This window comes from Palaemon carinicauda, chromosome 11, assembly GCF_036898095.1.
Source record: "Palaemon carinicauda isolate YSFRI2023 chromosome 11, ASM3689809v2, whole genome shotgun sequence".
In the NCBI taxonomy this organism is placed as follows: domain Eukaryota; kingdom Metazoa; phylum Arthropoda; class Malacostraca; order Decapoda; family Palaemonidae; genus Palaemon; species Palaemon carinicauda.
In genome coordinates this window covers 145,138,612-145,155,393 of record NC_090735.1, presented here as the reverse complement: position 1 = coordinate 145,155,393, position 16,782 = coordinate 145,138,612, and the positions used below count along the sequence as shown (strand labels likewise).

Here is a 16,782-nt window from a genome sequence, read left to right as displayed (position 1 = left end):
AAGAACAAGAACAAAAGTATCGAGGGACTTGTGGGTATACGTCAGTAAGCAAAAAGGCGGGAAGGTTGTTAAGTGTTTCAATACCTCACCCTTCAACATCAGGCCAACAGCGAGATTCCTTTTGAAAGCTAAGGTAGGAGATATAAACCCTAACTTCATGATTCCTAACCCTGGCTGGTACCTTGACCCTTTCAGTAGTAAAGGCATCTGAACCACAGATCGTTTCACAGAGATAGAATGAGATTGTTTCTCGACACCTCTTTCTTGGTTCTGCCAGTGCTAAAGAAGAGGCGCTGACACTCAGGCTTGAGGTGTTGAGTCCTCCAGAGCTAGCACTGCACAGCCCTCATGAGACACAAAAGCCTCTCCTCTCAATTTTCCCTGAATGGAGGTCTCGAACCTGAGGTTATGCATTGAAGGCTTCTGGGATTTGGCAATGAATTCTGGCACAATGTATATAAAAAAAACCAGAGACCTCCTCCTACCCTACAATGTAGGTGGCTAAATAAGAAAGATTGTGCAACTCGCCTACTCTCTTTGCTGATGCTGAGTCTAGCAAAATGACAGTCTTTATCTGACGACCTTCTCAAAGGCTCGAACAGGGTACACAAGAACTAAGAACCAGGTTCACGTCCACTCTGGGGGACTGAGTCCTGGGGTGGAAAAGACTGCTCGAAGATCATCCTGAGCATTAACAACTCTACAAGTAAGCAAGGTCTAAACCCTTCAATCAAAATACTGTACTCAAAGTTCAGAGGTAGCCTTTAACAGCTGTGACTGAGAGTAGCTTCTTTCAGCTAACAAAGATGTACTGTAATCGACTTCCAACAAAAATCAACTTCTGATGCGGCATAGGAATATTATCATTATTATTATTATTAATACTTGCTAAGCTACAACCCTAGGAAAAGCAGGATGCTGGAAGCCCAGGAGCCCCAACAGGGAAAATAGCTCAGTGAGGAAAGGAAGCAAGGAAAAATAAAATATCTTATGAACAGCGACAACACCAAAACAAATATTCACTATATAAACTAGGCGGTATACAGCATCTTAGTAATCCATGTTTGCCAACAGTTATACTCGTATAAGCGGATGAGTAACTTAGTGGGGTAATAGAGAGCTTTCAGTGTGGAGAAAAGGCCCCCCTATATCTCGATGAAGTCACTGGCAGCAGGGTGATGAGTTAATACAAGAGAATCTGTGAACTCACCAACTCTCTTTGCAAATGCTAGAGATAGCAAAACTATAGTCTTGAGAGTCAGACCTCTATCTGATGACCTCATAGGTTCCCACAGGTCATACATAATAGACAAAAGAATAAGGGATCCAGAGATCCGGGGGTGGGCTAGATTACTTGAAGCTTTTCACTAGCACAGAAAACTACAACAAGAAATATAGGTATATTCTCCTCAGTTTGAAGACAAGGCTTAAGGCTAAGTAGTAGCCTTTCACAGCCATGACTGGGAGGCACTTCTAGGCAAAGGTTGACAAGTCTGCCATCTGCACTACAGATGCTAACAGACAAGGATATCACTCATCTTGTGACGATCTGGGAGCAATCCGGTTCATCTGAGATTTGGTGTGATCAATACTCAGTTGACTAGCTACCAAATCAGACTGAATGGGGGGAAAAAGATAGGAGTCAAGATGTTCCCATAGGTGTTGGAAAGCATCCCTTAACACTGCCCGTTGATCTGGAATGGGGAACAAACCACCAAGAGTTTCCTGTTTAGCCGTGTAGCTTAAAGCTAAATTCCTCGTGAGGAGAGAAGCCTTTCCGCTAAGCAAGGATATAGGGACCACTCCAATCATAAAACCTGTCCCTGGCAAACGAGCATATCTGCTAGTACATTTTTCTTTCCTGAAATGTATCTGGCTGGCAGCTCTATAGCCACATTAGCCACCCCATCTTCTTTGTCAACTTGCTGAGGTTGCTGAAGCTGGGAAACCATGCCTCTTTGCTTGTTAACAAAGTTAATACAGTGATTTTGTTGCTCATCAACACTACCAAGAGCTTCCTAAAACATTCTTGGAGAGCTTGTTGTACTGTATCTCCAAACCCTTAATGCAAATGCATTTCTTCTCCTGACTACACAAGTAACATGACCAGGTTCCACAAGTGATGGCCCCACCCCTCCTTTGAAACATCAGAGAACATTTGCATGTCTGGAGGCGGGGAGTCAAATAGACGTGCCTGGCATGGTTTTCTACATCCAGCCACCAGGCAAGATCGGCCCATACCTCCTCTCCCATAGGAATAGGCTAAAACAGGGAGATCTCTGGAGGTGAAGCAGTGATCCTTCTATCACCACTGGTTGAGATGTCCTTAACTCCCCTCAGGAATGAGCTTCTCCAAAAAGGAAAAGTGATTGAGAAGACTTTGCAAACATCAAGCTGAAAGTACTGTCTTGGACAGAACAGGCGCACTATCCCTTTAAGCTTGCTGATGCAATCTTTTGTTGGAAGTCTCTCTCTGTTGCCCATATACTTAAATAATTGCTTGGGTGTGAAATTTCACTTCTTTCTATTTATCACAGTCCTACAGCAACTGCCTTTAAGGCGGCCAGGATCAACCAATCATCATAACATCAAAAGAGTTATCCAGCATGAATGGGACCAAGCAGGCACCAGCTTGAACACGTAAGTATTACACCGCTATTTTGAGAAAAAAGTGAAGGTACTTCTGAGAGGACTGATGAATGGGTAAATGTAAGTATGAATCCTTCAGATCAACTGAAAGCCTGAAATCTCGTCCTGTAATTGAACTCAGTACAGTTTGTACCATTCTTGTCAGTTAACTTTTCCGCCGTACTGAGTTGTCCCATTCCCCAGCATGATGACCTGATACTTTTAGTTTCTATTTTCCTTAAAATAATTCCTCCTGTTCCAGAGGCCCAATACATGTGACAACACAGAACATTGAAATGTTCCCGAAAAGATGACAAATTTGGAAGAGATGTATGTTTTTCTAAACTATACAAACCTAAGGTCTTTACTTAGGTTATATGTTTCAGCGCGAGCTGAATTTAGCCATAAAAACTTTCACACGAGGTGTCAATAACCATCAGCTAGGTAGATGGGAATAGACCAACCTCCCCTCTCATACATTCACCCAGTGAGCTCTCTTCACTTTTGATTGCAGGGAGGACTACTAGGGGGAAGTTGATGGCAGGACAAGTATGTGTAAAGAACTCAGGTTTCTATAGTTTGGAAAAATACAAATTTTGTCATTTGTTCCTTCACAAATACAAACCTTCGTTCTTTACTCAGGACCTCTGGGACGATGGAAGTGCAAATTCCAAATGGCCGGACACATTGCCCGGGATACAAATCTGAGCCCGACAGAGAGTGAGAAGAGTATACCTGACAATTTGTGAACCCTCAGCCTGTTTGTCCTTGAGAGTTAACACCCTCAGCAAGCATAGTAAGTGAGTGGAAACTCGCAATGTAACTTTACCAGGTAAGTATAAGGAGTAAGTTGACCCACACATATACCAACATCTAGACATTACCCAACTCCCTCTCACAGGGAGATTGGGGCCATAACAAAATACTGTATACACACATATTTCAGACACGATACATATATGGTGCTTATCTGCAGTATGAAGGAGGTCAGCTTGCAGAGTCTATGGATGCTGGGCCCCAAGAGAGGGGAAGATATAAGTAAAAAATAAGCCAGTCATTCTATCCGTTCACCCCAAACTAAACCCGTGTAACTTCTTCCCTCGACCGACTGCTACTAGTCCTGAGCTAAAGTAGCTATGGTACACCGCTTGTTGAGCAGCCCCCACATATGAGAGACCATGCAATTCACTACCCTTCTTTACATAGGCAAGTGCGAGAAGGATGACTGTTTTGAGAGTTAAGTCGCCATTTGATGCTCAACTCAACGGATCATAAGAAGCTCTTTTCAGGAAACGTGCAGTAATAATTTCACAATGTTCCATGGAGGTGATTTTTCTTTTGATTGAGAAAAGGTAAGCTCAAAACTCTGCATGAGCATGTACATATCCATTAAGGTGGAAGTGTCAACTCCTTTCAGTTTAAAGACTAGACTTAAGGCTGAGTTGTCTGTGTTCAAATTCAAAGATTCATCCAACTCCAGACTCACACCCATAGGAACCTGTGTTGGGTCAGTATCATCTACCTGTATCCCAACAGGAGGTCAAGATCTGGGAGAAGAGTGTCAAGCCTCGGGACGAGACAAAGCCGCTACCACATCCTGAATCTTCTTCTGTAGAGCTTGGTCATCCATAATCATAGATGTCCAGTTCTTCAGAAGAAACTTCAAATCCTTCCACTCTCAAGGCTTCAAGGAGAAGGCTAGAACACTAGAGCCTCCTTCCGAGGAGCAGCCATAGGCTATGAAGCCTGCGGAACCTCAGTAGGAGTAATAATAGGCTCCAGGGGCAGAACGGTAGATGCAGTGTGGACTATCTCGATTAATGAAAGTTATTAGCTGTCCATTAAGGAGATCTCCATCGAAACCCTACTTGTTTTCGGGTGAAGGGTACCTCCTGGAGGAGGTGTAACCAGCCCCTGTCTCCTCCATTTCTTGATCACTTTGACTGGGGTAATACCCAATTTCTCCCATGCAGGCTCAGTTTTGGAATGGACATCCATGGAGTCCAGGTATCACTGATACCTTGACACAAGACCAGGAGATTAAGAAACTGCAGGAACTGGAGGGCGAGTCAGAGCACGAACTATGGAAATCGTTCTCTTACGTCTTGGATCTGAAGGGGACTAGAGCTCCCTGGAGATCCCAACACAGTGAGGGGGATAGATACTGGCCCTAGTGGTTTCTCTGGTGATCAGCTGTCATAGGATCTGTCATTGACTGTATGACAGCCTTAACAAGTTCCTAAAACCATGGCCCGTCCCTCTAGAATGAGAGGGTGGCTAAAATGGCTCATGGTAGCAAGGGATGTTCGCTCGTGCACTGGTTGTGAAACGTCAGTTATCCTGGCAAACAAAAATCTGATATCGTGCGCCAAAGGAGAAGGGAACTGATCACAATCAGTGCAGAAACATTAGGCAACGTTTCATGAAGGCGAACCCGATGCGCATGCGTCTGCCACCAGATTATAACCGGTTCACACGAGAGCCTGAGCTCCACGAGCTGGTGCGTAAACACTCCCAAGAGCACTTGCAGATTGTTCGCAAGTTACCTATACCTTGCGTGGGCTCAGGTGGGGACAAACGCGCACTAGGATGGTGGCGACCAAGGTAAAGTTGGTTTGGCTGGGTAGAATTGATGCTGCTGCAAACGATTTCCAGACCAAACTGGAACTAGCCGCAAAGGAGCACAGCACAAGACACGCACGCCACGCGCTCTCAAGACTCACAGAGACTCATGATGCCCAGGGAGCCATGGTGGAATGTTTCTCCGACTGCAGAAAGTTGTCGATCACAATCACCAGAATGCTCTGAAAAGCCTAGCTCCAGAGAGCTAGCGTAAGGTGGTGATGAGTTATGTACTCACTTACAAAGCTTTCCAGGGAGAGATCAATCAAGGGAGGCAGACCTTTCATGCTGGCAAGAATGTCTTCCATCCTCATAGGGCCAGCACAGTAGGTAAGACCTCAGAAGAGAACCCGCCTCCTATTCCTCGAGTGGACAAGGAATTGCAGAGGAAATATCCTCGGGGCACGAAACAGACTTGAAGGGACTCCCCTCCAGAGGCTTGGCGGGAAAGATCTAGACTGACCCCTGCAGAGGCAGCTGTTCGCTCCTGCTATGCATGCATGCTTCAATATCTAGAAGGAAGGCCACAATTGACAAAGAGCATCAAGAGAGCTACACTTCCTACGGGTGGAAGGCATCGCTGGTTCACTAGGGGCAGCAGCGAGTTCTTTCAGACCCGATAGCTGTCCAGGGGTCATACGGTCATCCCTCTTATTCAATCAGCTTCCTGAAGAAGAGGAACTTGAAGAGGCAGGTGGGAGTATACAAGCAGAAGAATGATGTCAAGACTTCTTCGACTTTGAGGATGAACTTCAACTTTGAGGATGAACTCGTAAGCAAAGAATCCCTTTAAACTTCTTATTATGTCTACCACACCACTCCTACTGGGAGGATGATTTCTCCTGATACTCGGTGCAAGGAGAAACCTCCGTGCAGGAGTGTCATCTACATGAAAGGCAAAGCCAGTGAGGATCTGTCTCCCTCGCTAACATAAAGATACCACAAGGGCGACCCAATATGGCAGGACAAATCCACATGTTAACATTCCCCAAAAACAAAGCACGCCTAACAGAGAAAAAATATATTTTTTAAGTTATTATAGTATAGTCAAATGAATAGGAATAACTGGAAGAGAGACAATATGTCTGCAATTGACTGCAACCACAACATAAGTGAAGAGAGTTCACAGGGTAAATCTGTGAGGGGGGAGGTTGGTCTACTCACAATATCCCCGTTAACTAGCAGAAGGTTGTTGATACATACATACATATACCAAGGCACTTCCCTCAATTTTGGGGGGTAGCCGACATCAACAATAGCAATAGAAATAGGAATGAATGGCGAGCGATTGTGACGCAGTTCCGGTAGGCCCTGCTGGTTCCTCCGATGCCTTAGATGACCGCGGAGGTAGCAGCAGTAGAGGATTCAGATTATAAAGCTTCATCTGTGGTGGATAACGGGGGAGGGTGGGCTGTGGCACCCTAGCAGTACCAGCTGAAATCGGTTGAGTCCCTTGTTAGGCTGGGAGGAACGTAGAGAGTAGAGGTCCCCTTTTTTGTTTTGTTTCATTTGTTGAGGTTGTTGATACCTTGCATAAAAGTTTTTATGACAAAATCCAACCCATGCTCAAACATATAGCCTAAGAAAAGAACAAAAGTTTGTATTTGTGTAGGAACAAAGAAATTTTCATTATATTTTTTGGAAAGGAATCCTACCACTCAATCCCAGTCTTAATTACACTATACTTTTTACTTGGTTATTCTAGCTCAGATGAAAAATAAGCCCAACTCGAACTTGACTGGACAAATAGCGCAGTAACAGCAAGGGAAGAGTATTAAAAAATTACCCTATTTTAGTCTTTTGCAGTGATTGGAGCACAGTATCTTATTGACAATCATTACAGTACTTTACCAGTAAACTGAAACAATAAGGGATTTGATTGCTTTTATTACTTATGAAACTCCCACAATAACCAGGCAAATTTTTAACAATACAGTATATCATTGAGTTTTCCACTTAATTAAAAACTAAATTTCCAGTTTAATAAAAAGATGTTATAATATTAAGTATAAAGTGTAGTAACCAGGTTTGGCCACCCAATGAAATAGGCTAGCGTTCCAGGCCACTATAATAGGAAAGGCTATCCTACTATCTCTCGACTAAGCAATTGGCCTCTTTGATAGGTTAGGCCACTCCAGTTGTTTGACAGGCAACCATCTCAACTTTGTGATTGACTTATGTTATATACAGTTTCCTTGGTGCAATCTGGTGCTCATATCAACTAACCCTATTACATGCTTCTTTTTACATATCAATTTAGGAAATACAATCAGCCTTAGTCTTCACATAAATGTCAACAGTTTTTGGTGTAAAAGCATATCCTGACCAAAAATATAATGCACTTTCTTCCTGAATATGTGAGCTCCCATATAATTTTGAATGCCCCTTAGTAGTCTGCTGCAAGCCTCAACAATCTACATTAGTGAATAACTAATGTCCCTTTTTGGACTATGCCAACCTCATACCTGTATGGTTGCCATTAGTGAAAGCAAGCACTACAACTCACTGCTATCACAATATTCCAAGACACACCGATGTGAGCATGAACATACTTTGAAGGGGATTAGACATGTCAGCTTCATTAATTTGGTATCACACAGATATAACAGCCTTTTATCATTCAATGATAAGATATGTTTGTTTACTAGGAACTACGATACCATTGAGTGATCTAGGAGGATAAAAACTGAGTGTCAAGATATATTTGGTGCTACTACATAAATACAGAGGTTTTTTGGTAGCTTACCAAAATATCTTATGGCATATCAGTTGCAATCCTATGTAGCATATTAACCCTTTTACCCCCAAAGGATGTACTGGTACGTTTCACAAAAGCCATCCCTTTACCCCCATGGACGTACCAGTACATCCTTGCAAAAAAATGCTATAAAATTTTTTTTTTCATATTATTGATAATTTTTTGAGAAAATTCAGGCATTTTCCAAAAGAATGAGACCAACCTGACCTCTCTATGACAAAAATGTTATTTTGATAATAAAATAAATTTTTGAATATACTTACCCGGTGATTATAATAGCTGCAACTCTGTTGCTCGACAGAAAAACTAAGGAAAAATTCGCCAGCGATCGCTACACAGGTAGGGGGTGTACTTCAACAGCGCCATCTGTCGTCCAGATACCCAGTACTCATTGTAAACAAAGAACTCAATTTTCTCCTCGGTCCACTGCGTCTCTATTGGGGAGGAAGGGAGGGTCCTTTAATTTATAATCACCGGGTAAGTATATTCAAAAATTTATTTTATTATCAAAATAACATTTTTCAATATTTAACTTAGCCGGTGATTATAATAGCTGATTCACACCCAGGGGGGTGGGTAGAGACCAGCAAAATATGTTTACATTATTATGAGCTAAGAATTTTTATTTCATTTTAGAAGTTATCAAAATAACAAAAACAAAATAAATAGGTACCTGGTAAGGAAGTCGACTTGAACAATTACTCTGCCTTTTTAAGTACGTCTTCCTTACGGAGCCTCGCGATCCTCTTAGGATGCTGAGCGACCCCTAGGATCTGAAGTATGAAGGGTTGCAACCCATACAACAGGACCTCATCAAAACCTCTAATCTAGGCGCTTCTCAAGAAAAGACTTTGACCACCCGCCAAATCAACCAGGATGCGAAAGGCTTCTTAGCCTTCCGGACAACCCAAAAACAACAATAAAAACATTTCAAGAGAAAGATTAAAAAAGGTTATGGAATTAGGGAATTGTAGTGGTTGAGCCCTCACCCACTACTGCACTCGCTGCTACGAATGGTCCCAGAGTGTAGCAGTCCTCGTAAAGAGACTGGACATCCTTAAGATAAAAAGACGCGAACACTAACTTGCTTCTCCAATAGGTTGCGTCCATTATCCTTCGCAGAGATCTATTTTGTTTAAAGGCCACGGAAGTTGCGACAGCTCTAACTTCATGTGTCCTTACCTTCAGCAAAGCTTGGTCTTCCTCACTCAGATGTGAATGAGCTTCTCGTATTAACAGTCTGATAAAATAGGATAAAGCATTCTTTGACATAGGCAAAGATGGTTTCTTAACTGAACACCATAAAGCTTCTGACTGGCCTCGTAAAGGTTTAGTTCGTCTTAAATAGAACTTAAGAGCTCTCACAGGGCATAAGACTCTTTCTAGTTCATTTCCAACCATATTCGATAAGCTTGGAATATCGAACGATTTCGGCCAAGGACGAGAAGGTAGCTCGTTTTTGGCTAGAAAACCAAGTTGTAGAGAACATGTAGCCGTTTCAGATGAAAATCCGATGTTCTTGCTGAAGGCGTGAATCTCACTGACTCTTTTAGCTGTGGCTAAGCATACCAGGAAAAGAGTCTTTAAGGTGAGAGCTTTAAGGGAGGCTGATTGTAGCGGCTCAAACCTGTCTGACATGAAGAATCTTAGTACCACGTCTAAATTCCAACCAGGTGTAACCAAACGACGCTCCTTCGTGGTCTCAAAAGACTTAAGGAGGTCCTGTAGATCTTTATTGTTGGAAAGATCTAAGCCTCTGTGACGGAAGACTGATACCAACATGCTTCTGTAACCCTTGATAGTGGGAGCTGAAAGAGATCGTTCTTTCCTCAGGTATAAAAGGAAGTCAGCTATTTGAGTTACAGAGGTACTGGTCGAGGATACTGATACTGACTTGCACCAGTTTCGGAAGACTTCCCACTTCGATTGGTAGACTCTAAGGGTGGATGTCCTCCTTGCTCTAGCAATCGCCCTGGCTGCCTCCTTCGAAAAGCCTCTAGCTCTCGAGAGTCTTTCGATAGTCTGAAGGCAGTCAGACGAAGAGCGTGGAGGCCTTGGTGTAGTGAACCCTCGCTACTTCGCGGTTCGACAATCGCGGATTCACCACTTCGCGGGGTTTTCCCATAACCCATATATATATATACATATCGCGGATTTTCCGGAAAATTCGAAAATACCGCGAAATCTGAAGACAACCAAATACGATATTTTGTTACCTGTAATTCCATTAAATTAGTAATAGCTGCTCTTACTGATTGTTCATTGCATTACATATGATATATAATTCAGCACAGAAAGAAATAAAACACGAAAAGAGAATGTGATCATACGATAATTCAGTACGTAGTAAAATTAAATCGAACATGAAACGCAAATCAGATGCAGTCATACCATATTAGAATGGTGTGTACTGTAATGGATGTGCTTCTTTTCCATGAATCTTTTGTATGTATACGTACGTAGTACAGTACTGCATCCAATAATATTCTTTGTTGCAAAAATCACAATTCGAATACTGTAAGCGTACGAGAGAGAGAGAGAGAGAGAGAGAGAGAGAGAGAGAGAGAGAGAGAGAGAGAGAGAGAGAGAGAGAGAGAGGCGTAAAATAGCGTACGTAAATTTTTATTATTATTGTTATTATTATTATTATTGTTGTTGTTGTTAATAAAATTATTATTGTTATTATTAATCATTATTATTATTATTATTACTGTACAGTATTATTATCATTATTTATTATTATTACGGTATTGTACTTAATCTACGTACGTTCAGTGTGCGCGGGACATCTTCTATGAGTAACCAACGCACCATAGTACTGTATAAGACGGGTTGTGATTGGTTCAAGCGCTGATAGATGACGAATCAAAACTCAAGTTTTGTTATCTAGCCTGTGATTGGTGTTTTGCCCGCATCTTCTACCCGCAGCATCAAAGTTCTCGCGGGGCTGCATCGTTCACTTTCTCTTTCCGCGTATTGCTGAGTAGACGTTCTTAAGTTTGTGAAGTTTAATCTGTGCTGTGTGCGACTGTTTTAAGTTGAACTTTTTGTTGAACTTTCTGTTACAATGCCTCCCAAGCGTTCTGCTTCTAGTAAGGCTGGTAGTGAGCCTAAACGCCACTGAAGGATGATGACGATAGCTGAGAAGGTTACGCTTCTCGACATGTTAAAAGATGGTAGAAGTTACGCGGCCGCCGGCCGCCATTTTGGCATCAACGAATCCACCGTTCGCTACATCAAGAAGGACGAGGCAACATTAGAAAGACTGCTGCAATCACCTTTAGCAGATCAGCGAAGCGAGTCGTTACAACGCGTAATAAAACGATCGTACGCATGGAAGGTGCTTTAGCTGTGTGGATTGCCGACTGTCGGAAGAAGAACATAGCGTTGGATACGAACACCATCCGAACAAAGGCTTTGAGCTTGTATGAGAATTTTGCGGCAAAGGAACCTCATGACGACGATGGCGACCATGCTGAAGAAGATGATGATGTAGATGATCCTCAACCAGGGACCTCCACTGATTCCCAGCGTCAGAAACAACGTTTTTCCGCCAGCAAAGGATGGTTCGCGAAGTTTCAGAAACGCTTCGCCCTGAAAAGCGTTTCCCTGCATGGGGAGTCTGCTTCCGCTGACACTGCCGCTGCTGAAACTTACGTGAACCAGACTTTCAAGAACATTATCGCTGAAGGTGGATACAAGCCGGAACAAGTGTTTAATATGGATGAAACCGGCTTGTTTTGGAAGAGAATGCCGTCGCGAACTTTCCTGTTCAAAGAGGAAGCCAAAGCCTCTGGCTTTAAGGCATTCAAGGATCGCGTTACCCTCGTGATGTGTGGCAATGCTGCTGGATTTTTGTTAAAGCCGGGGCTTATTTATAAGTCGAAAAATCCTCGCGCTTTGAAAAATAAAAATAAGAATCTCCTTCCCGTGTACTGGATGCATAATCAAAAAGCATGGATTACGAAGATGCTGACCTCCAACTGGTTCCACCAGTGTTTCATCCCGCAAGTCCATGAATATCTCTTAGAGAAGGGCTTGCCATTCAAGATCCTTCTCCTTATGGATAACGCTGGTGGACACGCAACTGACCTGTCGCGTGAGGGCGTTCAGGTTGAGTTCCTGCCACCCAACACCACGTCATTAATTCAACCGATGGACCAGGGGGTTATCAGGGCGTTCAAGGCCCTCTACACGAAGAATACCTTGGCGGACCTCGTTGCGTGTGTGGATGCTGCCCAAGATGACGAGGATGAAGATTTCAACTTGAAGGCGTACTGGCGGCAGTACACCATAGCCACGTGCCTGCAGAATATTCAAAAGGCACTTCAAGAGATGAAACCTGCAACCGTGAATGCGAGCTGGAAGAAGTTGTGGCCCGAGATTGTTTACGACGACAAGGGATTTACTCCGTCGGAAATCCAACACTCTGCAATACGGAAATCTGTGCAGTTGGCTGCCATAATTGGGGGTGACGGGTTTGGCGACATGACGACTGAAGACGTCGACGAGTTGTTGGACTGCCATTCCCAGCCCCTAACTGACGCAGACCTCGAAGACCTGACGAAATCGGCAAGTGAGGAAGAGAGTGAGGGTGCCCAGGAAGAGACCCAAGAAAATGTCGAAGAAACGGGCTTAACATTAGAACGGCTTGCCAAGTTCTGCAACCATATGAAGGAGGCGAAAGAAATGTTACAAGAGTGGGACGAGGATATGGTTCGCTCGATGCAATTCTCAAATAAGGTCGATGACATCATGACTCCCTACAAGATGCTCTTGGATCGAAAAAAGAAGCAGCGGCAACAACTTCCGATCACAATGTTCTTCCAGCCTCGCAAAAAAGAGCCAGTTCCTCCTGCTAGTACGCCTTCGGAAGAAATTGAAGAAGTTGAAGAGGTGTCCCAGGAAAAGGCACCTCCGTCTGAAGAGACGTAAAATACTATCATTGACTGCACAGTAGAACACATCATCAGCTTCATCATCATCATTTCTACTGTGCAGCAAATTCATCGCCATCGTCATTCAAGTTTTTCTTGAACTTCTTTCATGGTGAGTACAGTAACAATCTTTATTTTTTACTTTAACCTGTTTTATAGTTTAGTAATGTACGTACTGTATGCATTAAGTTAAAGGGAAGGTTTTAAAAGTCTACATGTTGTAACCTATCATATTTTTTTTGTTTAAAATTTACATTCGTACGTAAAACAATCTCTCTCTCTCTCTCTCTCTCTCTCTCTCTCTCTCTCTCTCTCTCTCTCTCTCTCATTCTCTCTCTCTCTCTCTCTCTCTCTCAAATTGTTTTCCTGCTTTGCTACGTACAAGTACTGTATAATTTATATTTGTAAGGTAACATATTTTGTAAATGCTTTTACTGTAAATACTGTATGTACTGTATCATTATTTATCACTATCATCATGCGCGTTAAATGCCTTGTTTGTTCTGAGCGTGGTTGTTTACTGAGCGTACACGCCGTCGTTTCAGGCGGCGTCATAAAGAAAAAGATTTCATTTGGAAGTCCTAAGAAAAATACGTAAACTAAAACATTGGTAATAAAAAAATCAACATACAGTACTGTATAATCAATATAATCGATGCAAAAACTAACCTATATATGTGTACTGTACACTAAATGAGTTTGTTTCTTCATTATGATCAGAGATGAACGTAAACAAAACATTGGTTGCCATTTTTTATCATGCTTTTTAGGTGTTTAGGAAACACATGATATAAAATCGCCTTTAATATTTGTGCCTGTTTTAGTTTAGGGTGCTGTAGTACATGCATTAAGTGTTCTGTACATTAAAGGGTGGTTTGTTAACAGTACTACGTATAAGGGAAGGTTTTAAAAGTCCGAATATACATGTTAAATAAATAGGTAAATATGCTGTCACTACTTCGCGGATTTTCACCTATCGCGCCCACGTCTGGAACCTATCTACCGCGATAAACGAGGGTTCACTGTACCTTCTTTACGTGTGGCTGACGTAGAAGGTCCACCCTTAGAGGAAGAGTTCTGGGAACGTCCACTAGCCATCGAAGTACCTCGGTGAACCATTCTCTCGCGGGCCAGAGGGGAGCAACTAACGTCAACCTTGTCCCTTCGTGAGAGGCGAACTTCTGCAGTACCTTGTTGACAATCTTGAACGGAGGGAATGCATATAGGTTTAGATGTGACCAATCTAGGAGAAAGGCATCTATATGAACTGCTGCTGGGTCCGGGATTGGTGAGCAATATATTGGGAGCCTCTTGGTCATCGAGGTTGCGAAGAGATCTATGGTTGGCTGGCCCCATGTGGCCCAAAGTCTCTTGCATACATCCTTGTGGAGGGTCCATTCTGTTGGAATGATTTGTCCCTTCCGACTGAGACAATCTGCCATGACATTCAAGTTGCCTTGGATGAACCTCGTTACTAGCGAAATGTTTTGACCTTTTGACCAGGTGAGGAGGTCCCTTGCGATCTCGTACAACGTCATAGAGTGGGTCCCTCCTTGCTTGGAGATGTACGCCAAAGCCGTGGTGTTGTCCGAGTTCACCTCCACCACTTTGCCTTGAAGGAGAGACTTGAAGCTTTTCAAGGCCAGATGAACTGCCAGTAGCTCCTTGCAGTTGATATGCATTGTCCTTTGACTCGAGTTCCAAATTCCCGAGCATTCCCGACCGTCTAATGTCGCGCCCCAGCCTATGTCCGATGCGTCCGAGAAGAGAACGTGGTTGGGAGTCTGAACAGCCAGGGGCAGACCCTCTCTGAGGCTGATACTGTCCTTCCACCATGTCAGGCAAGACTTCATCTTCTCGGAAATGGGGATCGAGACCGCTTCTAGCGTCTTGTCCTTTTTCCAGTAAAAAGCTAGGTGATATTGAAGAGGACGGAGGTGTAGTCTTCCTAACGACACGAACTGTTCCAGGGATGATAGGGTCCCTATCAGACTCATCCACTGCCTGACTGAACATCGTTCCTTCTTCAGCATGTTCTGGATGCATAACTGGGCTTGGCTTGTTCTGGGGGCCGACGGAAAAGCCCGGAAAGCTAGACTGTGAATCTCCATCCCTAAATACACAATATTTTGGGATGGGACCACTTGAGACTTTTCCAAATTGACAAGGAGACCCAATTCCTTGGTCAGATCTAGAGTCCACTTTAGATCCTTCAGACAGCGACGACTGGAAGAAGCTCTTAGAAGCCAGTTGTCCAAATAGAGGGAGGCTCGGATGTCCGCTAAATGAAGGAATTTGGCTACATTCCTCATCAGCCTCGTAAACACAAGAGGAGCTGTGCTTAGGCCAAAGCACAGGGCTTGAAACTGGTAGACAACCTTTTCGTAAACAAATCTCAGAAAAGGTTGGGAGTCTGGGTGGATGGGGACGTGGAAGTATGCGTCCCTTAGGTCTAAAGAGACCATCCAGTCTTCCCTTCTGACCGCTGCTAGAACGGACTTTGTGGTCTCCATGGAGAACGTCTGCTTTGTGACAAAGACATTCAGCGCACTGACGTCTAGCACCGGCCTCCACCCTCCTGTCTTCTTTGACACCAAGAAGAGACGGTTGTAGAAGCCCGGGGTTTGATGGTCCAGGACTTTGACTACCGCTCCCTTTTCTAGTAAGAGAGACACTTCCTGTTTCAATGCTCGTCTCTTGTCTTCCTCTCTGTACCTGGGAGAGAGATCGATGGGAGACGTTGCTAGAGGGGGTTTTCGTACAAACGGGATCTTGTACCCCTCTCTGAGCAACTTCACAGATTGTGCATCTGCGCCTCTCTTCTCCCAGGTCTGCCAGAAGTTCTTGAGTCTGGCTCCCACTGCTGTCTGAAGAAGCTGGCAGTCAGACTCTGCCCTTAAAGGACTTGGTTCCTTTCTTCTTTCCACGTCTCCCTTCGGCACGAGCACCTCCTCTGCTGGAGGCTCTGCCACGAAAGGGCGGAATAAATCGGGACGCTGGAGTGTCCATCCTTGGTCTAGCTGACAAGGTAGGCAAAGGGGTGGCTTTGCGAGCAGAGGACGCAACCAGATCGTGAGTATCCTTCTGTATCAAAGAAGTAGCAATCTCCTTAATCAGGTCCTCTGGAAAGAGGCACTTGGAAAGAGGAGCAAACAGAAGTTCGGATCTTTGGCAAGGTGTAACTCCAGCTGACAGGAAAGAGCAAAGGTTCTCACGCTTCTTGAGGACTCCGGACACGAAAGATGCAGCAAGCTCATTAGATCCGTCACGTACGGCCTTGTCCATGCAGGACATGATGAGCAAGGAAGTCTCCTTCTCTGTCGGAGAGATCTTTCTGCTTAGAGCTCCCAGACACCAGTCTAAAAAGTTGAAGACCTCGAAGGCTCTAAATATACCTTTCAAAAGGTGGTCCAGGTCCGAAGATGACCAACATATCTTTGAGCGTCTCATGGCTGGCCGGCGGGGAGAGTCTACAAGACTTGACAAGTCGCCCTGGGCAGAGGCAGGAACTCCCAAGCCGAGAACTTCTCCCGTGGCATACCAGACGCTCGATCTAGAAGAGAGTCTAGCAGGGGGAAACGTAAAGGCTGTCTTCCCTAGACTCTTTTTGGACTGCATCCATTCTCCTATCACTCGTAAAGCTCTCTTGGACGAGCGTGCGAGGACGAGTCTAGTAAAGGCAGGCGTGGATGACGACATACCTAAAACAAACTCTGACGGAGGAGAGCGTGGAGCCACAGACACAAACTGGTCCGGAAACATCTCTTTGAACAGTGACAAAACTTTCCTAAAGTCCAAAGAGGGTTGCGTAGACTTAGGCTCGTCCAGTTCTGAATG

At 44.0% G+C, this 16,782-nt stretch overlaps 1 protein-coding gene across 4 annotated transcripts in view; it reads right to left on the bottom strand.

Moving 5' to 3' along the window:
- The window catches only part of Seipin (lipid droplet biogenesis associated protein seipin), a 169,482-nt gene that overhangs the window by 133,598 nt on the left and 19,102 nt on the right, over positions 1 to 16,782 (bottom strand). The window contains exon 1 of one of the 4 annotated variants that reach the window (XM_068383602.1): positions 7,716 to 7,855. The exons of the other annotated variants lie outside the window; for them this stretch is intronic. Coding sequence (XP_068239703.1) covers positions 7,716 to 7,730 — 15 coding nt within the window. The 5' untranslated portion in view covers positions 7,731 to 7,855. Of the gene's footprint in view, positions 1 to 7,715; positions 7,856 to 16,782 lie in introns of those variants that run through there. 4 annotated transcript variants of the gene reach the window in all.